This window comes from Heterocephalus glaber, unplaced genomic scaffold (genome assembly GCF_053883595.1).
Source record: "Heterocephalus glaber isolate CG9 unplaced genomic scaffold, H.glaber_assembly_v1.0 deba00001481, whole genome shotgun sequence".
In the NCBI taxonomy this organism is placed as follows: Eukaryota; Metazoa; Chordata; class Mammalia; order Rodentia; family Bathyergidae; genus Heterocephalus; species Heterocephalus glaber.
Window position 1 is genome coordinate 45,220,058 of NW_028258317.1, and position 25,221 is coordinate 45,245,278.

The 25,221-nt window shown below is 37.0% G+C and overlaps 1 protein-coding gene and 1 long non-coding RNA gene across 4 annotated transcripts in view; one reads left to right on the forward strand and one right to left on the reverse strand.

Annotated features, from left to right (window-relative positions):
• Positions 1-7,275: 7,275 nt before the first annotated feature.
• On the forward strand, positions 7,276-12,297 carry LOC147825926 (uncharacterized). Its single transcript, XR_015440088.1, has 2 exons — positions 7,276-7,439; positions 10,233-12,297. It is a non-coding gene; the product is annotated as an uncharacterized LOC147825926 (long non-coding RNA).
• Positions 11,890-25,221, reverse strand: part of Il33 (interleukin 33) — a 52,285-nt gene continuing 38,953 nt past the window's right edge. For all 3 annotated transcript variants that reach the window (XM_021252804.2, XM_004838257.3, XM_004838258.3), the window contains 5 exons: positions 21,699-21,830; positions 20,260-20,367; positions 19,642-19,692; positions 18,516-18,613; positions 11,890-13,408 (listed from right to left, as the gene is read on the reverse strand). In XM_021252804.2, the coding sequence (XP_021108463.1) occupies positions 13,214-13,408; positions 18,516-18,613; positions 19,642-19,692; positions 20,260-20,367; positions 21,699-21,830 (584 nt within the window). In that variant the 3' untranslated portion in view covers positions 11,890-13,213. The remainder of the gene's footprint in view (positions 13,409-18,515; positions 18,614-19,641; positions 19,693-20,259; positions 20,368-21,698; positions 21,831-25,221) is intronic.

Consider the following 25,221-nt stretch of genomic DNA (forward strand, 5'->3'; position numbering starts at 1 on the left):
GCTCAGGTCTATTGCCTGAGAGTTGGTCATCAATGACCATTGCTTTCATTCTCTGGAATCTTGGTTTTGCCTTCTGTTGTAGTCAGGGTTTTGGCAAGGGAATACATTAAATACAGGACACATAGTTTATAGGATTTTTTTTTTTTGTACCAGGGATTGAATTTGGATCCTTGTGCTTGCGAGGCAGGCAGCAGAACCACTGAGCTAAATCCCTGGCCCCATTATAGGATTATTCTATGATAATTACCAAAAAAAGTCAAATGCAAAAGAGTGTGAGATTAACTGTACACTAGGGGCCCAAAGAGTCCAACTGAGGGGCTGGATCCCATCAGTGTCTCACACAAGTCTAGCTAAAGGCTTAGAATCCAAGGCAATGTCCTTCAGGAGTCCAGCCAGTGGCCTAGAGCCCACAGCAATGTCTCATGCTTGTCTGTATTAAGGATCTGCACTTGGAAGGCCCAAAGGCCATTGGTGGAAGCTAGAAAACCTGCTCTAGTGAGATGAAGGATTTGTGCCACCAGCCTGAGGGATCTACATTGGAGCCAGGAAGTGATGCTCAGGGTGAAGATCAGAGATCCCCTGACGAAAACAGCAGCCATTTCCAGTGACAGTGAGGGCCCAAGCTCCTCCTCCTCTGAGAACAGCCAAGTTCCCATCAGGAAAACCATCCACAGCAAGCTTTTACTAGAAAATCAACAGGCCTAGCTCTTTCCCTCCAATTCTCTTTTTCTGGCTATTGGTAACAATCCTCAGGTGGATCCTGACACTGCTGATTCAGTTCAGCTGGGCGTTACAAGATGACCATTAGTTAATCCACTATACCTTCTGAATCATTCTTCCTTTTTCAGAAAGTGTTGCCTGTGTTCATACAGAGTAGTTTTTTCAAACCACTTCCTGCATGTAGTAGTTTGGAGTCCAGAGGCTTTTTCTTTTCATTTTATATTATGACTGTTTTCAATCTCAACTGGATAACTCTTTAAAAGTTTGTGGACTGCTTTGTATATCAACACAATCATATAATTACTGCATTCAACAAAGCTACATTCTCAAATCTCTTTGAGGTAAGACCATCTCTACATTGGGCTTTCTGAGATATTATCTTGAAGATTCCTGGAAGCCCTGTTAAGTAAAAAGTGTCTTCTATATGTGCCCTTAAGATCTTTAGAAGGCTCTTTGTGTGAAAGGGTCTGTAAAATATCACTTAGAAGAATTTGGAGCATGGCTTTATATTCGCTTCATATTGAAAGTCTAATCGCTATTAAAATTTTTTTTCAAAATGGTTATCTTTAAGATCTTTATTAAGTGATTTAAAGAAATGTATGAGTAAAGCAATGTACCTCAGTTTATTAATGTCCTTGAAGGAATAGTCTTTCCCATGTAAATCTTATGACACACATACCCTTTTTGTTTTAAATGGATCTTTTGTCTGTAGAGTCAATCATGGAAAAAATATGCCCACATGAAAATCTTCCTTGGGTACTTTTGAATTCAGTTGGTATTTGGGACCATGTATTAAGGATATATCTTGGGATTCTTGAGTGAAATAGCAAGTCTGGTATAGAAGAAATCGGTATCTATTTGAGCTTAGTGTGGATAAAGGAAAAAAACTAATTTTAAATATCAGATGTACTAGTTCAAATTTTAACTGCAAGATAAATTCCTTAACTACCTAATATCAGTCAGGCTGTGCTCTGAACTGGTGATAGAGTTGTGCTGAATCATGAATGTTGTGTTAGTCCCCAGTTACAATGAAAGCATCTATATGGTGGATGATAACCTTAGCAAAAAGTTCAGTCTGCCATGGTCTTACCCATTAACATTTAACCGATTCATCATAAACCTCTGGCACACTGTGAATGAGCCCTCTTTATTAGCATGAGAAGTCACAGGGGCGGTGTCTGGCAGATTGTCAATATCTTCACAGTCTTGGCAAATTGCTTTATTGCAGTTTTAGACTGGCCAAGATGTAGGATTCTCAGAAATCAGAAAAAAGGAAATAAATAAAAGTGATGAATTATAAAGGCTAGAAAAGTTTCCTATTTGAGAGAATTTTTCAGTTTTGAAGTGACCATGTTTAGAAGCTTCACAGAATAATTAAACGTTTTAGGTAAATGTGTTACTCAGCTTTCCAATGCTGTGATGAAGTACCTGGGAGAAAACAAAAAGGAAATATTTGGCCAGATGTGGTGACATATGCCTGTAATCTCAGCTACTCTGGAGGCTGAGGCAGGAGGATTGCAAGTTTGGGTCTAGCCTGGGCAACTTAAACACTGTCACGAAATAAAAAGGGGTGGGGATGTAGCTCGGTGGTAGAGTGCTTGCCTAGCATGCACAAGGCCCTGGGTTCAATCCAGTGCTGGGAAAGAAAAAATAACAAAGGCAAGATTCATTTTGGCTCATGGTTTCAGAGGTTTCAATCTCTAGTCAGCTGGCTCCATTGCTTTGAGGCCTATGCTGAAGCAGAAATATAGCAGAAGGGTTTGGCAGAGGAAAGCTGCTCACCCACGCCAACAGGAAGCAGAGTGGCTAAGAGATCCAGAGAAGAAAAGGCAAGGGACAAAATATAACCATTAGCCCCAAACCTGCTTCATGCACTTAGGCCCCTTCCTATAAGCTCATGGAGCTATGGACTGGTCCATAGATTCATTCATTCAATGAAGTTAAAGCCCTCACAAACAAATCACTTTCCCAAAGCCCATCAGCTGTGAACACACCCGCGTTGGGGACCACACTCCCCCAATACATGAGCCTTAGAGAAGAGCAAACTGTTAACTAAGGTCAGGATTGGAACAGAGAGTAAAAAGACAAAAGAAAATGTAAGAAAAAAAGAAAAAAACAAAACAAAACTATAAAACGACCCTCCCGGAGATTTAGCTCAGTGGTTCTGCCGCCTGCTTTGAAAGCACAAGGACCTGAGTTTGATCCCTGGTACCAAAAAAGAAAAAAGAAAAAAAGAAAACATAAGGCTACAGAAAGTAGAAGAAGGGAGTAGCTGGGCCTATCCCTTTCTTTACTTTTCTCTGCCCTGAATGCTGAGTGCAAAATCAAAGGTTACTGGGGGAAATAAGAGTTTAAGGATCCTTAGAGGCATGGAAAGAAGCCCAGATTTTTCTCTTTTTTTCTTCTTTTTTCTTTCTTTCTTTCTCTTGCTGATTAGTGTTAGACCCAGCGAGAAAGAACCAACCAGAGACCCATATTAAATCCACACAGGAGTTTATTACCAGCCGGGACCCTAGCCGAGCATCGGACTCCAGCCTCGATTCGGGGGAGACAAACCTGTTTTATACACCTTTGAGGCCAATAGTTTCTAGGGCCCCCTATGGGATAGAACTAGTAAAGCAAGCAAAAGGTACAGAAGCAGAATGTCCTGCTGTTAGAACATTTGTAAAACAATAGTTGATTAATTGTTATTTCTAAAGGGACCTTTTAAGGGGAGGAGGTTTCTAAGCTTCCTCCTTCTGAGTTCATCTAAAGGACAGGCAGGTGGGTCAAGCAGCAATATGGAGTTTGTCTTGCTAACTAGGGTCCTTCAATTAGCAAATATACTTATTAAAACATAATGTTAAATTATGATCTTTAAACTCAGAGCAACTAAGGTGAATATCAATTTCCATTTGTATATGATGAATATATACGTATGTGAACAGGGGGACAGTGTATAAAGTGTTGGTCTGTTCCTTATGGCTCAGATGTGAGGCCACTGTCAGGTCTCTTCAGCGTTTGGTAGACATTCGTTGAACTCTTTCTCATGCAGATGGGTTCTACAGATAAAATGATGTGTCTTTAGTACAATTTTCCCGACTTTGTCTGCTCTTATTGGCTAGGACATTTGCACAATAAGAGATAAGGAACTGTATTATTTTGAAGACGGCAGAAACTGAGGTTTAGTAAAGTTAAATCCCACATTCCACATCATGCCAAAATGCTTAACAAAAAAGATAAAAACATTTTAGTATAATAAAACTGTTGGCTCACTATAAGATTGTGCACTAGAATTTCACCAAAAGATGTAAGGTAAACAGCTACTATAAGGCAAACCTTAAAATTCAAAGTTAAAAACACAAGATATTACAAATTAGGTTAATCTTTCATTGTTTGAAAACTATTGCCCATGGAAGCAGACTGAAAGTAAGAAGCCCAGATTTCACTAAGCTTTCCTCAGAGAGTTTGTGTTGCATGATGCTAGGGAGAACAATTCCTATAAACCAATGCATTAATGTGTGCATAAGTAGTCTGAGGATCTCACTAAAATGCAGTTTCATATCCTGTAGGGTGAGGATGAGGTTGAAATTCTTCATTTCCAACTTGGTCCCAAGTGAATGAAAGCGCAGCAGGTCTGAGAACTGTTTGGTTTAAAAAAAAATTTTTTTTTCTTCTTGCTTGAGACAGGGTCTCACTATGTAGCTTAGGCTGGCCTCCAACTTGATTCTCCTGCCTGAGCCTCCCAGGTACTGGGATTACATGCATATGCCACCACACCTGGCTTTAATCATTTTTTAAAATCATGGTTTTATACCACCTTTCACTGAAAGCAGGGGATCTTCCTATTTTTCCAGGAAAGACCAAATTCTAATCCCACAAAAGGAATTTAGCGTTGTGCCAGCCTTCAAGTTGGTTTTTAATGAAGCAAACAAAAACATCCAAACGATTGCATTTTCATTTCTTTCTAAAAGTGACCAAAGTTTTCACTCACAGACTAGTAGATCAATTCCACACTGGATACATCAGGCCAAACTATAATTTGACTTTATTTTTAGTCAGGTTTATTGAGGGATAATTTTTGTACAGTAAAACAAATAATTTTTAAATATATAGCTTGATGAGTTTTGATGAGGTATATAGATCTATAGTTGTCATCACAATCAAGATATAGAATATTTTCATCAGTGTGAAAAGTTTCCTAATGCTTTTTTGTAATCTATCCCTGTCAGTAGGCCACCACTAATGTGGTATCTGTCTATATAGTTTTTAGCTTTTCAGACTGTTAGAATAAATAGAACCATTACAGTATGTGCTTTTCAAAAATTTGTTTCCTACTAGTTTATTTAGGTGTTCCATTTTTACCTAAGAGATTTTAGGTATTTCTCATATACTTTATTTATTTTTGTAGTGCTAGGATTGAACCCAGGGCTGCTTCATCACTGAGCTACACCTCCCCCACCCCCCCACCCCCGCCACTAAGTTTTCATTTTGAAACAGAGAACAAAGTCTCACTAAGTTGCCCAGGCTGACCTTAAACTTGTGCTTTTGCCTTAGCCTCTGGAGTAACTGGAATTATACAGGTGCCACCACTTGCAGCATGTATATATATATATATATATATATATATATATTTTTTTTTTTTTTTTTTTTTTTTTTCCTCCCTTTTTCTTTTCTTTTCTTTTTGGTACTTGGGATTGAACTTGGGACCTTGCACTTGCGAGGCAGGTGGCGGAACCACTGAGGTAAATCCCTGGCCCTTTTCGTTTTTTTTTTTTAACCCATTAGTTCATTTAGTCCTTTGATGACACCTTGATGGGCCAACTACTATATCTTCACAACAAAATTTATTGACAGAATCTAAATTTTCTGCCAAACTATTTTAAAACTTTGGTTATTTCTCCTGATACAGAGTTCACTACAGTGTTTATACTTTCCAGAGCCTCAGACTTAACTTGTTTGCTCAATTTTGCCTCAACTTCAGGAACACTAAATATCTCTCAAAGCTTTGTGTGTAAAATTGCTGATTCCTGGGCTGGGGATTTAGCTCAGTGGTCTAGTTCGATCCCCAGTACCAAAAAACAAAACAAAACAAAACAAAAAATTGCTGATTCCTACTGTTGTATTAACCATTTTCTGATATCCATTCATGTTTGTGAATTTGAGCACCAAGAGACACACAGTGATGTCCATTCTTTCACTCCTGATGTTGATAATTTATATTTTTTCTTCATCAGCTAGTGACAGATTTATCAGTTAGTCTGAGCTATTCAAAAACCAGTTTTAGATTTTTATTTTCTCTTTTTATTTTTTGGTACCAGGGATCGAACTCGGGTCCTTGCGCTTGTGCAGCAGGCGACGAAACCACTGAGCTAAATCCTCAGCCCTATTTTCTCTTTTTAAATTTTCCATTTTATCAATATCTCCCATTATATCTTTCCTATTTCTTGCTTTGGGTTTAGTTTGCTTTGCTTTTGGTGGTTGTTATGAGGGAGGTTTTAAAGTATTTATTAGAGACCTTCCTAAAATAAATATTTAATGTAAATTTCTCTCTAAACATTGCTTTAGCTGTGTCCTATTAATTTGATACTGTTTTTATTTCACTTAAAATATTTTCCAATATCTGTTGTGATTTCTTTGATTTAATTATTTTAGTGTTATGTTTGATTTCAAAATATTTGGAATTCTTTCTGAATTCTAATTTAATTTCAATGTGATAAAAGAATGGAATTTTAACCCTTTTTACTTCTTTCTTGGTGAATGTTCTGCCTTGAAAATAATATACATTAGTTACTTTTCTCTCATTGCTGAAACAAAATATCCAACACCCAAAGTTTAAGAGGAAAAGGTTTATTTATCTTATTGTTCATAGAGGTTTCAGTCAATAATCGAATGTTTCCAAGGCAGGGTGGCAGAGGGGCAACAGTTCTTAGTGGCTGAAGCAGCAAAAGCAACAAGGGACCTTACAATGTCTTTCTGCCCCTTTTATCCCATCCAGACAATTGGGATTAGGGTGGTACCAAACCAGTGCCTCCTGAGTAGAGGTTTAGTAAACACACACCCTTAATCCCAGCAGCACACATTCCAGATTCAGCCACCTCTGACAAAGAAAGCCCCATCTCATCCGCATGAGGCTTTGGGGGAACATGTAAACACAAGCCATAATCCAATGTATATTCTGTTCCTACAGTGTTCCATAAGTGACCTTTAGGCCAGTTTAGTTGATATTGTGGTCAAAGTCTTCTATATTTGTAGTGATTTATTTTGGGGGGGATCTACTTGCTCTGTTTAATACTGAGGGAGCAGTTTTAAGGTTTCTAATACTATGATTATGACTTCCCTACAGTCTTTCCTAATTGGGCTGTGATAGTTAATTGATTGTGTCAATTTAAGTAAGAAACACCTAACTAAATTGGCTTAGCATATTTCTTTCTGGGTATGGAAGATTCACCCTAGGGAGGATTGTTGCCAGAATGGTGTAAAAGGTAAATGAAGAAGGAAGGATTGCTTTTATTTCTTCAGAGGAGTCTTTGCCTTCACCTTGCACATTGTCTTCTGGCTTCCAGCACAGGCTCCCCAGCCTCCAGCACAGGCTCCCCAGCCTTCTGGCGCAGAGCCTTTGGCCTCTGGATACAGACTCCAATGGGACACTACAGTGAGCTTCGACTGGATCCTTTAGCTCCTCAGTGCACAGAGAGACTTCTTGCACTCTTCCGCTCCTGACACCGTGGGTGGCCATTGTAAGGCAATCTTGTAAATTCTTATATATTTGTATATCTTGCATTAAATGTTTCTCTAGTAGGCACTGACTGATACATGGTTCTTTCCTTATCAGTATTACCAGAGTAGGGCCTGTGGTAGAACAGGCAGCATCCAGGAAACCAAATATCAGCCTTCTCTTCTGACTGGCTTCCTAAATTTATCCACATTGTATGATTTTACAGGAAATGTTCACACTTGGTTTCCAGGAGAAGGGAGGATAACTTTTTTCACAATTTTAGTATTGCTCAAAAGGATGACTTTCCTCCCCTTCCATTTCTCTCTTGTATGTCTGGGGGAAGATAGGTGACCCAAAGAGTTGAGTTTCAAATATTGGGTACTTTACTGTTTTTATTTCCAGCAGTGGGTATTTGGTGACAATTCCAGAGGGAAATTGAAAAAAAATCCTGATAAATAGTTGCATGAAAATGAATTGCTAAATCACTGCATATTGTTCTCTTTAAAATTCTTAACCATAATTACTCAAGACTGATCACTGGGGAAACACTATAAATTCATGCTGTTCTAGTGAGGCTCATTCCAGAATTCCAAAGTGCTTGCTTAATGTTGTAGAGTAATTATTCTTTCAATAGAAGCAGAGACCAGTATTGCACAAGGGAAACATTTTGTAATCAGCATCAAAAAGTGGGAAAATATTTAGTTTTCTTGCCTGTGTTTAACTTTACAGGATACTTCTGTTTGAGGGCCTGTTTAGCTGCAATATTCTGATGTGAGGAAGCACTTGTCAGTCCCTTTGAGCCAATGAAACACAAATTTTAACCATCATTCTTTGTTTTTCTTGAATATGATTCCTTGGATCAGAGAAAAGTCCTGTTGGGGATTAAATTATATAAGTGCATGTGGAGGGAGGGAAACAATTTACACTGACTCATTCTAATATAGGCCAGGTACTATGCTAGATACTTAGCAGCCATTTTCATATTCTGTCTTCTCTAGAGTCCTAAGTGATATATTAGCCCCATTTCATAGGCAAGGAGACTGAGGTTCAGAGTGTATGAAGTTCAGTAGCTGGCAGGGGCAGGGGATTTAGCTCAGTGGTGCTGCCGCCTGCCTCTTAAGCACAAGGTCCCGAATTTGATCTCGGGTACCAAAAAAAAAAAAAGTTGGCAGAAAGTGAGATTAGAACCCAGATCTCTACTACCATGCCGCCTGCCATGCTTCCATTAATATGGAGGTCCAACCCAGAAGTAACCCACATCTCATGGCTGTCTTTATTGATTAGTTCTGTGGTTTCTAGAAAGGTCCTGCTCAAATGTGGTTGGTAGTTGGAGCCATAAAATGCTATCCTTCCCTTTAGATTCATTGTGTTAGGAAAGCTTAGCTCATGCCACGTAACTTAAGCAGAAACTGAGAATATTTGTCTTTGACAAATTTAGCATTATATAATATTGCCATTGGGCCAGGGATTTATCTCAGTGGTTTCACCACCTGCTGCACAAGTGCAAGGACCCGAGTTTGATCCCCAGTACACCCCCCAACCCCCCCCCCAAATAAATAATATTGCTATCACTTTGGACTCCAGCCTTTGCAAATGTTAGGCTGCATGGCAGGACTGAAAAGTGAGAAGTTCAAGACCTTTAGGCTAGGTAAGACAGGAGAACTAGGAAAGTCTAAATATTGATAGCAAGGTTGATTTGCCAGTAAAAATGAGAAAGCTGGCAGATAGGCTACTACAAGTGTCAGAATCCAGAGTAAAACAGATATCAGGGTCCCAGAAGACTCAGTAAGAGAGAGAATGATCATTCAGAATAGAATAGAATCTAAATAGAAATAGAAATCTAAAGAATAGAAATAGAATAGAAATCTAAAGTCCAGGTGATCAGTGACCATGCACTTACATGAACGATGTAAGTGATTCTCAAAGTATGATCCTCCGACCTGCAGCACTGCCATCACTTGTAGGATGGTAAGAATTACAAACTTATATGTCACACCTCAACCTAACAAATCAGGACCTCTGTGGTTGGGGTTCAGAAAATGTGTTTTAACAAGTTTTCCAGATGATTTCTATACATGTTAATGTTTGAGAACCTCTGAACTAAGGAACAGAGCAACAAGTAGAAGGAGAGCACAAACCAGTCACTAAATGGCCCAAACAACTACATTAAATATTTAATAATAAATTGTTGAAAGTGCCAGACCACTGTATTAAATGCTGGTTATACAGAGATGAAGAGAGTGACTTTGGTGATGGGATAGAAAAATATTGGATTTGAAGAATTTGAAGCGTATCCAAATGGTGGAGTCCTGCAGTCAGTTGGAAGCATGGTTGACCTGCACCTCAGGAAAGAGGTCTGGTCTGGAGAGTTATCAGTCCATATGGAAGGCTAAGACCCTGCGATCTGATGGTCTGGGGTGGAAGGGGATGGGTTGCAATGTGGGTGAGGAATGTAAAAGGTCATTAGTCTTGAGATTCCTTGAGGTCCTGTTAACCACTTTTTCTCCATTCAGCAGTAGGCTGCTAACTGTTCTGAATACCTCCTGTTCACCCTGTTAGTGAAGGGAGTTCCCCTGCCCTGCACAGTGTGGGGTGGTTGAACACAGAGACCTGACACAGGTGTGCTTCTTCTTGGGTTAATCTTGGTAGTTTGCCCCTTTTGAGGAAATTGTCTATTTTACTAAAGTCCATTATTCTAGTATTGTTCATAATGTTCCCCTTTTATATGTTTGATATGTCAGAATTTGTAGTGTTATCTAATCTCTTATTACTAATAATAGTAATTTGTATCTTCTCTCTTTTTTCCCCTGATCAGTCTGGCCAAAGGTTTATCAATTTTACTGATCCTGCCCCAAGATCCAGCTTTTGTTTTTCTGATCTACTTAATATTAATGAATTACAAGGTATGATAAAAATATGAATGTTTAAATTTTAAAAATTTATTACAACAAAAGACACATTGCCATTAGTCCTGAAAATACTTCCCCTTGCTTTGAACACACATTCCATAATTTTGGCCACTTTCTGAAGCAGTTCTGCAATTCCTCTTTTCATGAGTGTCTTTAATTATGCTGCCTTGATTTCCTGAATTGATTCAAAACATTGGGCTTTCATGATTATTTTGACTTTGGGGAAGAGCCAGATATCCCATGGTCCCAGATCTGGTGAATAAGGTGAATGAAGACACACCGTAACATAAATTGCCAAACCAAATTCAGTGTGTGATGTGGAGCATTATCCTAGTGGAGGAAAACTGTTTGCCCATTTCTCAGGCTATTTCTTGATTTTTAAACACTCTAATAAGTCCTTATAATATTCACATGTAGTTTCTTAAACATTCTGATAAGCCCTTATAATTTTCAGAAGTCACAGTATTGTTCCTGGGTACAATCTCAGGTGATGTAATTCTATCAGTCAAAAAACACAATCAACATCAGCTTGATGTTGGATTTTGATTGATACGCTTTTTTGCATAAAAACTGGGTGGTTTCCATGGAGAACTCTGAACTTTGGTCTCAGGATCATAACCATAGACCAAAGTTTCATCTCCTGTGATGACATTTCTTAAAAAGATACAATCTGAAGCAGCATGATCTGGCAACTCCAGTGAAATGTGTTGTTTGTGATCCATGATTTACAACACACTTTACACCTTCTCTCAACCATAACTCATAACTAACTGACTGCACCAGACCTGTTGAAACTTGTCATGCATTCTCACTAAGGTTTAAGGCATTGCTTCTCATATTGAAGTTACCTACTTTTCCACTGTATGAGACTCTGTAGTGATATTCACTATAGTCTTTGATCACATTTTATAGTAAATATATTTTTATTCCATTCTCAAATGTTGCCAAATATTGGAATATTTGTGTCTTTTTTTTTTGGTGCTAATAATTGAACCCAAGGCATTGTGAATGATAGGCAAGTGCTCTACCACTAAGCTACATCCCAGCCCTTTTCATTTTGATTTGGAGATAGAGTCTTGCTAAATTTCCCAGGCTGTCCTTGCAGTTGGGATCCTCCTGCCTCAATTTCCCGAGCAGCTGGGATTACAGGCATGCGTCACCACTTCTGGTTTATACATTTGAATATTGATCAACACTGATTGTAGTAATGGTTGATACTGCTTTTAAAAAAGAAAAATAAGATACAAGTAATGAACATCTGTCTTGAAAGATATCTAAATACATCAGAAATCTGAGGTTAATTTCTGATACAGGTACATGTTGACTGAGCTTGAGTAAAAGTCACCCAACACTTCCTTTGTGGTGGTTACCACAATAGGCACTGGGAAGACAAAGGCAAAATAGACACAATTCCTTCCCTGGAAAAGCTTATGTTTGAGTCCCAAATTATCAGACAAATAACCCACTCCACATAACAATATTTATAGATTGGGGTATGCTTACTTTCACATAAAAATTCCAGAATACTGAGTCATCTTATGATAAAATCACTGTGGCCACACATACTTTTGAAAAAATGGTTTATTCTGGTTGATAAGCAAGGTAATGGATATATTTGGTTACTTAATAATTATTATAAGTTTATTGTACAGATGCACATGGTCTACCCTTTGGTGTTTTTTTCAGAGAGGATGATTAGATTCTGCTTTTATTTTGTCTTCATAGTAAAATTATTGACAAATTAATGAAACAAAGTTATACTGTTCTATCATTGTATACTTTTATACAGTAATTTTCAGACTCTTTTACTTTGTTTCATGAGCAATTATATCCTATAGGTTTCAACAAACTAGATTTCAGAAATGGTCATGTTTTATGTTTCCTGTTATGCTGGTCATTTATTGTAAGTGTTCAGCCTATGAAGCACTGTTAAAATTAAGGCTTTAAAATAAGAAAAAAATAAAACTAAAACATTCCTTTAGTAGTTAATAATGTTACTATATGGTTGAGCATAAATTTCCTACTTTTGCAACAGTAAAGTACAAAGACATTGAAATAAAAATGTTGCCATCAAAATGGAAACAAAGCTTATGTTTATAGGGAGGGGTGGAAGGGTTGAAGGGAGTGCAGGGGAATGGGAAAAAAATAAGAATTAAGATATATCATGTACAGGTACAAATTCTCAATGAATGTGATCATAAGGTATACCTAAAATCTACCAATAAACTCAATAAAATTTTTTAAAATGTTGCCATTAGTAAGTGTATATAAGTAGGTGTATATAAAATTTTACAATGTCAGGTAAACAAAGAAAAATAAAGGTGTTGGCATATAGAGGTCAGACCAAATGAGGTGCAAGAGATATATTAAGGATATGTTGGTCACAAGAACTAAAGAAGGGACAGAAGTGAAATGAAATTCCACAGTGAGCAAAATCTTTGAGAAGTCAAACAAAAAGAAGACTTGTACACACAAATCCAATGAGATGGAGTTTATCAGAAGTCATAGATCTTTGGAAGTCAGTATCAGAAGGCCATAGTATACCATATGCATAGTTTACCAGTTAATATTTAAAAGTTAATTTTATGTCTCTCCTCAGTCCTCCTAGGTTAGAGGACTTCAGCTCTGCCATGATACTTGGATTTCCTGCTACTTGGATGCCCTAACATATGTGGTGACTCCATTCTTAAAAAGTCAGCAAGGTTTTTTAAAATCAATACTTAATTCATACTTTTATTAAACGTAGTGATACAGAAGGAAGTAAAGACAGAACTGAAGGATTAGAAAAAATATTATTACACATAACAAGAAAAACCTTCTAGAACATTCTTATCCATACTCCAGTGACAGGATTTGAATTGCTCATACCAGAAACCACAGCTTTCCATCACATTAAGTCAGAGAGCTTAAACATGATATTCTCACTACTTGGATTCTTTCCTTCTATTAGAGCAAGCTGATTATCTTTTACTCCTATGTATGTTCCACGATTACTCTTACATTCAAATGAAACGAATTCAGAGGACTCCTTATGAAGGACAAAGAAGGCCTGGTCCGGCAATGTGGTTTCACATTTTTGGAGCTGAGGAAACAAGAGAAAAAGCAATCAGTATGTGAGTGGGAAGTACAGAGCCAATTTCTCCTTTCTGTGTTAGATGCTAAGGAGAATAATTACTTATACACTGGTATTTCTAGCAAGCCTACTTACTGAGTGGGAGAGGAGTAAGAAAGAAGTAGAGGACAAAGGTTGGGCACAGGATTTAACTGGATTGCTGATAGTACAGATATTTAGAGGGGCAATATATCTTAGAATGATTGGATCTGGTTGCAGCAGTTCTTTGTACTGTCTTTAAAACCCTAGACACTTTGCTTTACCTCTCAAGGATCAATTTTTTAGTGTAGTCAGTTTTCTAGATCAGTCAGTTCTCAACCTATAGACATATGATTAATATAAATAATTGTTATTTAAGCTACTATGTTTTAGGGATAGTTTGGTACACAGCAGTAGCTGACCAATATAATTACTTCATCAGAGGCTTACTTTGAGAATTAAATGAGAGTGCTTCCAAAGTATTTAGCAAGTGATTGGTATATAATAGAGCTCAGTAGGAATTAGCTTTATTATTGAGTAGGCATATATGCTAGACACCATATTATGTACACTTAGGAATCTTTTGTTAATGAAAATGCTGGGTACCATGAATTGTATAGTAATGCCTTACATGACTGTATTATCTTTATAATTTTCATATATTCATATAATTTATCTTATTATACTTTCATGTTTTCTTTTTTGCTTCTATTTCTGGCTTGTTTGTTCTTCAATATATTAATAATTCCTTGTCATGACCAATATGACACTGCCATTTACTAAGTATAGAATATGCAGCGAATCCTGTGGTTGGAATGCAGATTGTTATTCTATCCATAAATCATGACATATGGAAATACTTGCTACTTTCCTGTTAGCAAACTTGGAGCATAAAATTCTTTCACTGAGAAACACTTCCTGGAAGAACATAATGTAGTTTGTAAAACCAAATAGAATTTGAGATCATTCTGTGTAGCAGCACTTTTCAAACTTTAATGAAATTATGAATCTCTTGGAGACTTGTTAAGATGCTGAAATTCTGATTCAGCCATGGAGGAGCTTGAAATCCTGCATTTCTAACAAGCTCCAAGGTGATTGTATGAAGCTGGTAAAGGCCAGATCTTAAGTGGCAAGACCACATACAGTATTACACTTTACTTCCCTCCCTCTCTTTTTTTTCCCCCCATCAAGTTTATTGGTACATTTTAGGTATAAAATACGGTTACATTCATCATTGAGATCTTGTAGCATTACATGAGTATCTTGATTCTTACTTTTTTTCCCCTTCCCCTGCCCTCCCTTCACCCCCTCCACCCTTGCCTATTTGCAAAAACTTTGTGTCCATTTTTTCCCTTTTCTCATATTTTTTCTTTTCCCTTCTTTCCTTTCCCCTACCCCTCCCACTTCCCCTGCTCCTTTAGACCTTTTCTTCCTATTACACAATATCAATTATACATTTTAAAATTACAGTATCAAGATCTAGAAGACATTACTACAGATTTTATAAAATTTAAAAGGATATAGAAAGCATGTTACAAAAATCTTTTTTGAAATAAATTTGACAACTTCTAAGAAGTACCTTGGAAGACAAATTAATGAAACTAACTCTGGAGGAAATATAAAATTTGAATATCACCTATTACAGTATATTACTAGCCTGAAAACCTACCTATATGACAACAACAGACTCATATACATTTTAACTGATAAATTATTTCAAACATTTAAAGCAGAAAAAAGAAGGAACACTTCTCCCCTTATTTTAGGAAATCAACATTGTGCTAATACTAAAGCTGGATAAAGAGGATAGAAGAAAAAAGTATGAACATAGATAGAAATGTGTTTAATAAAACAAACTATTAGAAGTCAGCTCTGGCAGTATGTAGAAAGTGGTTTTATTATAGGGATGGCAGTGTTGGTTCAGCATTGGAAGATCCACCCCCAAAAGTCATCATTCTAACAGAGGAAAGGAAAAAGCCATATGATCCTGTCAGTAGTTGGAGAAAAAATATTGGACTAAATTCTACAGCTGTTCTTGGTAAAAGCTATCAGGAGAATGGAAGTACAACAGAACCTTCTCAACAGATCAAAGACCTGTACTCCACCCTTCCAGCAAAAACGTCTTATATGAATGAAGAAGATACAATGCTTCCTCCCTAAGGTGGGGAACAAGGGCAGATATGCCTACTCTTCATCTATCCATTAAACTTTGAAACGTAGGCCCAAACCAAAATAGTCTGGCAATAAAAAGAAACAATTAGCACAGGATTGGCAAGGTAGAAGTAAAATCTTTATATGTAGATGAAATGATCATCTACAGAGAAAATACTAAGAAATCTCTAGGAGCCCCTAGAACTTGTATCTGAATTTAGGAGGATTAGAAAACACAAGGTATATATAAAAATTCAGGTCTATGTATACTTGGTATAAATGAAGAATTGGATACTGAAATTTGAAAGTTATGTGGGAGTACAAAGGGCCTAGAAAAGTAAAAAGAAAAAGAAAATAAAAACAGTGTTGGGAGAAATTTATTACCTAATTTTAAGACTTCTTCTAAAGCTACAGTAATCAAGGCAGTGTTGGTGTAAGGAAAGACATAGATGATTGGAATAAAACAGAGAATCTAGAAATAGAACCACACATATATGGTCCACTGAGTTTTGAAAGATTATTTAACATTAACATTTTATAGAACATAAACTCAACTCAAGAGCAGAGGAAAAGATAGTGTTTTCAGCAAATGTCACTAGAACACCTGGTATCCGTATATAAAAAGTTAACTTCAACCCTTTATTTCCACACATAAAAATAACTTGGAAGGATCTATGAACCTAAATATGAAAGACTAAAACTATAAAACTTTAAGAAGAAATTATAAGGGAAAATGTTCATGAATTTAGGGTAGGCAAGAATTTACTAGGATATAAAAAACATGATGTATAAAAAAAATTGATAAATGAGATTCTATCAAAATTTAGAACTTTAAATGACATTGTTAAGAAAATGAAAAATAGTCTTTAAACAGACCATATTTATAATGCATATAACCTATGACCAGAATATATGAAGAACTCTTATAGCTCATTAATAGACAACCCAATTAAAAAGTAGACACAAGAAGATGATAAATAGCCAGTACAGAACCAGGAAAGGTGTGCAACACTAGAATCAGAAAAATACTAATCAGTACAATAACATGATTGAATTATACACTCATTAGGAAGATGAAGTTAAAAGTTTTAAAAGAACAAATGTCAGCTTAGGTGTGAACCAGTTAGAACTTTCTAATACTACTAATGTGAATGTAAAATGATAAAACCATTTTGGAAAACAATATAGAAATTTCTTGTACTTCTGTTAAGAACCAACAGTCCTGTTCTTCAGTTTTTACTTAAGAGGAATGAAAACACATGTTCACAATAGATTTGTACGTACAAGTTGACTATCCCTTATCTGAAATTTTTGGAAGTGTTTCAGATTTTGGTTTGAAATCCACTTGATCTGCAAAGAGGATAGCTACTCCTGCTTTTTTTTTCGGGCTCCTGTCACATGGAGTATTGTTGTCCACACTTTAACTTTCAGTCTATGAGTTTCTTTTTGTATTTAAGTGTGTTTCTTGTATGCAGCATATTGTTGGATCTTGCTTCTTGACCCATTCTGCCAGTCTATTTCTTTTGATTGGTGAATTGAGACCATTAACATTGATGGTTATAACTCATACATATTGACTTATAATTTTCATGACTTTTTCTTTTTGTTGGATTCTCCCCTTTTGAGTTTAATTTCTTCTCATGCCTGATGGACTCATTCTGCTGGGCTTCCTAGGGTTGTGATCCTCATTGTCTTTTCTAGGATATTGTCTAAAACTTTTTAGAGTGCTGGTTTGGTATTCATGAAATCCCTAAGGTGCTCCTTGTCATGAAAGTATGTTATTTCTCCATCAATTCTGAAAGATAATTTTGCAGGGTACATCAATCTGGGTTAGAGGCTGTTTTCCTTTAGGGCTTGAAATACATCACTCCAAGCTTTTCTTGCCTTGATGGTTTGTGTTGAGAAGTCTGCTGTGATTCTGATGGGCTTTCCTTTGTATGTGATTTGTTTCTTCTCTCTCACTGCTTGTAGAATGTTGTTCTTCTTTTGGGTTTCTGGACTCTTAACAAGTATATGCCTATGTGTAGATGTGTTTTGATCAAGGCTAGTTGGAGTCCTATATGCCTCACTTATCTGTATGTCAAGTTCTTTTCCCCTGCTTGGGAAGTTTTCTGCCATCACTCCTGTGAAGAGTTTTTTTATGTCATCCGCACTCTCTCTTGTTTCTTCATTGACTCCAATCAGTTTCATATTATTCTTCTTTGCATCATCTAGCAGCTGCTGGATTGATTTCTCTTGGTCCCTTACAATTTTAAAGCATTTTTTCTTTTCCTGGTCACTAATTGCAATCTTATCTTCTATATCTGACATTCTGTCCTCGCATTGGCTCATTGTGCTGCATAGACTTTCAGTGAAGTTTTTAATCTCCTGGAAATCTGTTTGCATCTGTTTTATGGATTCCATTTGTTTCCTATGTTGGGATTCCATCATGTTCCTAAGCTCCTCTCTGGATTTATTAATCATGTCTTGCACTATGAGCACAATCTCTGCTGTTATCTGAGAAATTATTTCTGATTTCATTTTTTCCAGATACTCTTTTGTTGCCAGTTCAGGGAGTCCAGGTGGTTGAGTATCAGAGTGTTCCATCTCATTTCCCTTTGGGGTTGCTTTAGGTAATCTAGAAGTCTGGATTTGAGACTTGTTTACATGTCTTCTCATTTTGACAGGGTGGGGGGTGCTGCTGGTGCCCACACAGCTCACCTCTTCTGTGCTGGCAGGGGTGGTATGGCAGCCCTGAAAGCCTCCACTTGTGCGCTGGGAGTGGCTCACCTCCTCTCTGCTGGGTCTCTTCCTTCCCTCTCTACTCCAGAAGCAAGTCAATAGTTGTAACTGATTGTTTTATTTACAATAGCAAAAACTGAACTCCTTTGAAATACTCCAAACACAATACCCAAATATAGACAAATAGATATAATCAATGACAATTATACAGTCACATTTCTGTTACCTCCACAGAGTGCTCCTTTTTGTTGGCATGCAGTGAGAAGTCTGTGTCTTTTGTAGGACTCAGATTTACCATTAACAGTTTACCATCAACACCATCCCCTTAAAATCACAAGATAATTATGTGAGGTAATGCATTTGTTAATTGCCTTGATTTAACCATCCCACAATGTATATGTACTTCAAAATTTCATTATTGTACATGATATATATATATATAATTTTATCTGTCAAAAATTAAGAAAACAGAAATCATAAATTATAAAGTTAAGACTTGGTAACTCAACTTCAGTGAATTTAACATCCAGGAAAAGAGTCTGTGATGTTAAGCAAAATCACTACTTTCTTTACTTAGAAATATTTGAGTCATTAGTAGGAAAGTAGAGGTACTTCTAAATCCTTTAAAGAAGAGAGGTTAGTTTTAAAAAAATATGTTTTCAGGTTGGACAGTTACAACTCTGATGGGCACTTCTCTGGGCATCAGCTCCCCTATCTGCCTGTAAAGCCACTGATAGTTGTCCCCATATTCACCTCCTCTTCTTATATAATAGAATATTTCCTAGCCTGCTTTCTTGTGGCTAAATGTAGCAATAAGATTAAGTTCTGACCAGTGTGAGATGAATGGAAGTGTTGGATGCAACTTTCAGTTGCAAGGGAAAGAGACTATGTGCATTTGTCTCTCTCTGCTAATAAAGACATTGTTCAGGTGTCAGGGAATCTTGAACTACTGGTATGTAGATACTAGCAGAGCAACAAAGTAGAAGCTCTGTTTCCAGGTAATTTTTGAGCAGAACTGTCATTCCAGCCCTGGCTAAGAGAGATATTTATTATATGTAACCAAGCCTTTATCCTTTTAATCTAAAAAGTTGATGAGATGGAATAAATTCTTTCTGGATCTAAAATTTTATCATGACCTTAGGTTGCATAGAACATTTTGAAACTGTCTTCCTTTTCCTTGGATATTTTATCTTTACTTCAAAGTTAAGAATTTAAACACTGTAGGGGCCAGGGATTTAGCTCAGTGGTTCTGTCGCGCGCCTCACAAGTGCAAGGTCCCAAGTTCAATCCCCAGTACCAAAAAAAAAAAAAAAAGAATTAAAACCCTGTAGCTAGCCAAGCCTCCAAATTACCTGATTCATTTGAAGGGTACTGAGACTCGTAGTAACGCAATAGTACTTTGTCTGAAAGAGAATGCATAAAATCCCTTTGATGACACGTAATTTTATAAAAATAATTCAACTCTATCATATCTAGTATATAATACTAGAGAATGTCCTCCTTTTCTATTGTATGTCAACAAAAGAAAAACTTTTGTGGTTCTGAGAAAGATCTCAAAAAGTGAATATACTCTGATAAATTCTTCAAAATAGTTATTAAAATATGTAAAATATTGTTTATAGCAATGACATATTCTTTTACTAAAGATTGTACTTTGGTGATGTCAATAAGGCTGGAAAGATCTAGTGGGTAATTTAGCAACAGAAAACACATGTGGTCAACTCTTTCCATATTTCCCAACAGATATATTTATCAATATCTGTATTTCCCCCTGAGGAATCCTTACCAAACTACTGAATTTCAGGCAGTGACTTCTACACATCTGTTGCCAATGCATTGAAATGAATTAACACAGAGCATGAAATCTATTTGCTACAACTGAGTTAATCCATTGTTGATGGTTTGCTAGATATAATTTTTAATTTACCAGTCATAATTTATATAATTATAGACATAAGGAAATATTCTACCTTTTTCTTGGTCTTTTCCCAAGTCTTCAACATTGATCACATAACTTCCATCCTCCAGAACAAAACTAACAGATTGATCGTTGTATGTACTTAGGGAAGCACAAGATTCTGAAATGAGTGAAATTCCTATTATAAAGAATTCAAAAAACTTGTTCCCATGAGCATTTCTTTTGGAAAAATGTTTTTTGAAGTGCTTCACAAGGGACTTTTTTTTTTCTTTCAAATTTGAGCTATGCTTAGACTGAAGCTTTACTAGCCAAAAGGCTGAGATTAAAGATGCTAGTCTCCTGAGTGAATGCCTTGTGAGGCCGTGCTAGTGTTTATGGGTGGGAACAAAGAAGCTGACAAAGTGACAGGCATTGCCTGTGGAAACCTTCATTTCTACCCCATGGTGTAAGGGACTGTAGGAAAGACGGGACTCTACTTTGATAAATTTATGTAAGTGAATGTCTATCTATAAAGTGTGGTGATTTAGGATTTCTAACAATCTGGGAGAAGACAGATTGTAAACCCAGTTCTAGACTCTGGCAAAATAAGAGGTACTTAAAGCAGTGCTCCTGTCACAGCCCATTTAGAAAATAATATTTTTGAAGCCTGCTGGGATAAACAGGAGCAAATTTAGGGCTACCCATATGTGTTCTGCAGAATAAAACCATTGTATCTTAGCTGAGCACACTTGTAATCTGAGCACTCTGGGAGGCTTAGGCAAGAAGATGGCAAGTTAGAGTACAGCGTGGGAAATTTAACAATTTGGCAAGATCCTGTCTCAAAGTAAAAAATAGGGCCAGGGATTTAGCTCAGTGGTTCTGCCGGCTGCCTCGGAAGTGCAAGGTCCCAAGTTCGATCCCCAGTACCAAAAAAATGAAATAAAAATAAAAAATAAAAAAGGGCTGTGCAGGTTGCTCAATGTGAGGGCCCTGGGTTCAATTCCCAATACCACAAAATAAATAGTATAAAAGAAGAAAAATGACTGTATCTTCTTTACATTCTAGAATTCTACCTAGAAAAATATACAAAATACTAAAGGAGATTATAAAATATTGAATTTCTATGTAGGCTTCTAATGTAAGGAGTGTTTTGAGGGGGATTAGTAACCATGTTTTTTACTGTAATATTTTTTTAAAATTTTGAACATTCACTGTATTTTTTGATCGCATCTCATTTTTCATCAGGAAAAAGTGCATGAGATTCCAATCTATAATGTAACAGGCATTTCAAAGTAATGATGCAGTGCTAACTATCGAATGTGTGCACGTTGTTAGATCAGCTCTGTTGCTCCTAGTTTGGATACCACTAGAGGGTACATCAAGAGCAGATGGACAGAAATTTCTGATACATATGAAGACACAGATTTAGGGCTACTACCTGGAGTAGCATTTGCTAGGGTCCTGTGTCTTCCCTCGTTCTCACCCCTATTCCTCTCCTGTGACCTGTCATACCTCCAATACTTGGTATATTTCGTATATTTGATGCTGTATTAGGTCCTTGGATCCCAAGTACTTTAAAGACAGAGTTTTTCAGAATAGGCTGTTCATAGGCAAGTAGCTGGTATTGTTCTTTGTGTGTTCCACCTGCAAAAGAGGAAGAGGTTATGGGTGAACCATCAGACTCCACTCTGAACAGATGCCATGCCCTTTTGATGATTCGTAGTCAAGGTTGCTTGCTGACCATGGTAATTGATCTCAGGAATTTGGCCACCCCATGGTCTGACAGAATCAGCACCTCCTGCTCACTCATACCTCAGAAAAGCATACTAAGAGGAAGAAAGCTAGTCACCCATGGTCACAACACTCAAAAAGCAACCATCATTAACCTTTTAGTTTACTTCTGTTAAAAAAAAAACCTGAAGAACATTGTAAAATACATTTATACATAATATTGTATCCTGGTTTTGCTTAACATTATAACTTAACCATTCCTCTCATGCTATTAACAACTTGGTATACACTTTTTTTTAAATTAAATTCTTTTATTGGTACATTGAAGGTATACAACACAATTACATTTCTCACTGGGAATTGTACCTTTACATAATGCATCTTGGTTCTTATTTTTTCCCCATTCCTAGCCCTCCCTTCATGCCCTCCACGCTTCCCTATTTACAAAGACTTTATTTCCATTTTTTCCATTTCTCATCACTTTTCCTTTCCCTTCTTTCCTTTCCCCTGCCCCCCCCCCCACTACCCCTACCCCTTTGGACATTTTCTTCCTATTTTACATTTTCCATTATTCATTCTAATCATTGGTAGATTTTAGGTATACGATATAATGACATTCATCATTGGAAATTTGCACCTTTACATAATTGCTCTTGGTTCTTATTTTTCACCCTTGCCCAGCCCTCCCTTCAACCCCTCCATTCCTATTTACAAAGATTTTGTTCCTATTTTTCCATTCTCTCATATTAATCCCATTCCCTTCTATCCTTTCCCCTAGCCCTCCCACTTCCTTCCCCTTTGCCCCTTTTCTTCCTATTTCACATTACCTATTATACATTTAGTCCTTATTTACATTTTCAGTTTCTCACAGGAGAGAAACTATTCAGTATTTACACCTGTGTGTCCTATTTATTTCACCTAAGAGTATCACCTCAATGTGCATCCCCTTAGCTATAAATATCTCTAATTCCTCATTTTTTATGGCGAGTAGTACTCCATTTTATTTAAAAAACCACATTTTCTTTATCCAGTCTCCAGTTGATGGGCATTTGGGCTGTTTCCAAGTTTTAGCTATTACAAACTGTGCTGCTATGAACATGGGTGCACATATATCACTGTGGTATGATTCTTTGAATTCTTTGGGGAAGATCCCCAGCAGTGGAATAGCAGGGTCAAATGGGACTTCCAGTCCTAGTTCTTTGAGGTGTCTCCATACTGATTTCCATAGTGGTTGCACCAGTCTACACTCACACCAGCAGTGGAGCAGGGTTCCTCTTTCCCCACAGCCCCGCCAGCATTTGTTATTGGTTGATTTCATGATAGCAGCCATTCTTTCTGGAGTGAAGTGGAATCTCAGCGTTGTTTTCATTTGCATCTCTCGAATGACCAGTGATGTTGAACATTTTTTCATGTATTTATTTGCTATTTCTACTTCTTTGTCTGAGAAATGTCTGTTCATTTCAGATGCCCATTTTTGGATTGCGTCTTTAAATTTGGGAGGTCTGATCTTTTTAAGTTCTTTCTAGATTCGAGATAGTAGACCTTTGTCTGAGGAAGAGCAGGTGAAGATTTTTTCCCACATGGTGGGTTGTCTCTTCACACTGCTGGTGGTTTCTCTTGCTGTGAGAAGCCTTTTAATAAGAAGACATCCCACTTGTTGACTGTTTGTGCTAGTTCACGGGCAACTGAGGTTTTGTTCATAAAATCTTTTCCTACACCGATGTCTTCAAGGGTTCTACCTAACCTCTGTTCCAACTAGTTCAGAGTTTCTATTTTAATATTTAGATCTTTAATCCATTTCAATTTTAGTTTAGTGCATGTTGAGAGATGCAGGTCTAGTTTTAATCTTTGGCAAGTTGAAGCCCAATTTTTCCACCACCATTTATTAAAGAGGCTATCTTTCCTCCAGTGAGGTTGTTTGGCTCCTTTATTGAAGATGAGATGGCTGAGTGTGTCTGGCGTTGTTTCTGCATCTTCTAATCAGTTCCACTGGTCCTCAGGTCTGTTTCTTTGCCAGTACCATGCTGTTTTTATCACAGTAGCTTTATAGTATAGTTTCAGGTTGGGGATTGTGATACCCCCTGCCATGTCTCTGTTACCTAGAATTGCTTTTGCTATTCTGGGTCTCTTCTTGTTCCAAATGAATTTTTGGATTTTTTTCTCGAGGTCTATGAAGTATGCTGCTGGGATCTCAATTGGAATTGCATTAAATCTATATAGCAGTTTTGAAAGTATGGCCATTTTCACTATATTAATCCTTCCTACCCAGGAGCAGGGATGTCTGTCTATTTTCTAATATCATCTTTGATCCCTCTTTTCAGAGTGCCATAGTTTTCAGAGAAGAGGTCTTTGATTTTTTTGTTAGGATGATTCCTAGGTATTTCAGTTTTTTGGATGCTATTGTGAAAGGAATTATTTGCCCTATTTCTCTCTCAGTGAGTCTGTCATTGGTGTAGAGGAAAGCTATTGATTTTTGTGTGTTGACCTTGTAACCAGCTACTTGACTGAAGTAGGTTATTAAGTCTAGAAGACTTTTGGTGGAGTTCTTGGGGTCTTCTATATACAGTATCATGTCATCTGCAAATAATGACAATTTGACTTATTCATTACCTATCTTTATTCCTTTCATTTATTTCTCATGTCTAATTGCCGCACATAATGTTTCCAGAACTATATTGAACAGGAGTGGTGATAATGGACATCCTTGTCTTGTTCCTGATTTTAGTGTGAAGGATTTCAGTTTTTGACCATTTAGTATGATATTGGCTGTTGGTTTTTCATAGATGGCTTCTATCAGTTTGAGGTAGAGAACATCTATTCCAATTTTTTGTAGGGTTTTTATCATGAATGCATGTTGGATTTTGTCAAATGCTTTTTCTGCATCTATGGAGATAATCCTATGGTTTTTGTCCTTGGCTCTATTGATATAGTGTATTACATTGATTGATTTTCGTATATTGAACCATCCCTGGATTCCCTGGGATGAATCCCACTTGATCAGGGTGTATGATCTTCTTGATGATCTTCTGCATTCTGTTTGCCAGTATCTTATTAAGGATTTTTGCATCTATATTCATTAGTGAGATTGGCCTATAGTTCTCTTTTTCAGTTGGGTCATTCTCTGCTTTGGGGATCAAGGTGATGCTTGCTTCCAGGAATGAATTTCTGAGTATTGCTTCCCTTTCAATTTCATTGAAGAGTTTAAACAGTAGTGGCAGCAGTTCCTCTCTAAATGTCTTGTAGAATTCAGCAGTGAAGCCATCAGGGCCCGGGTTTTTCTTAGCTGATAAGTTTTTAATTACAT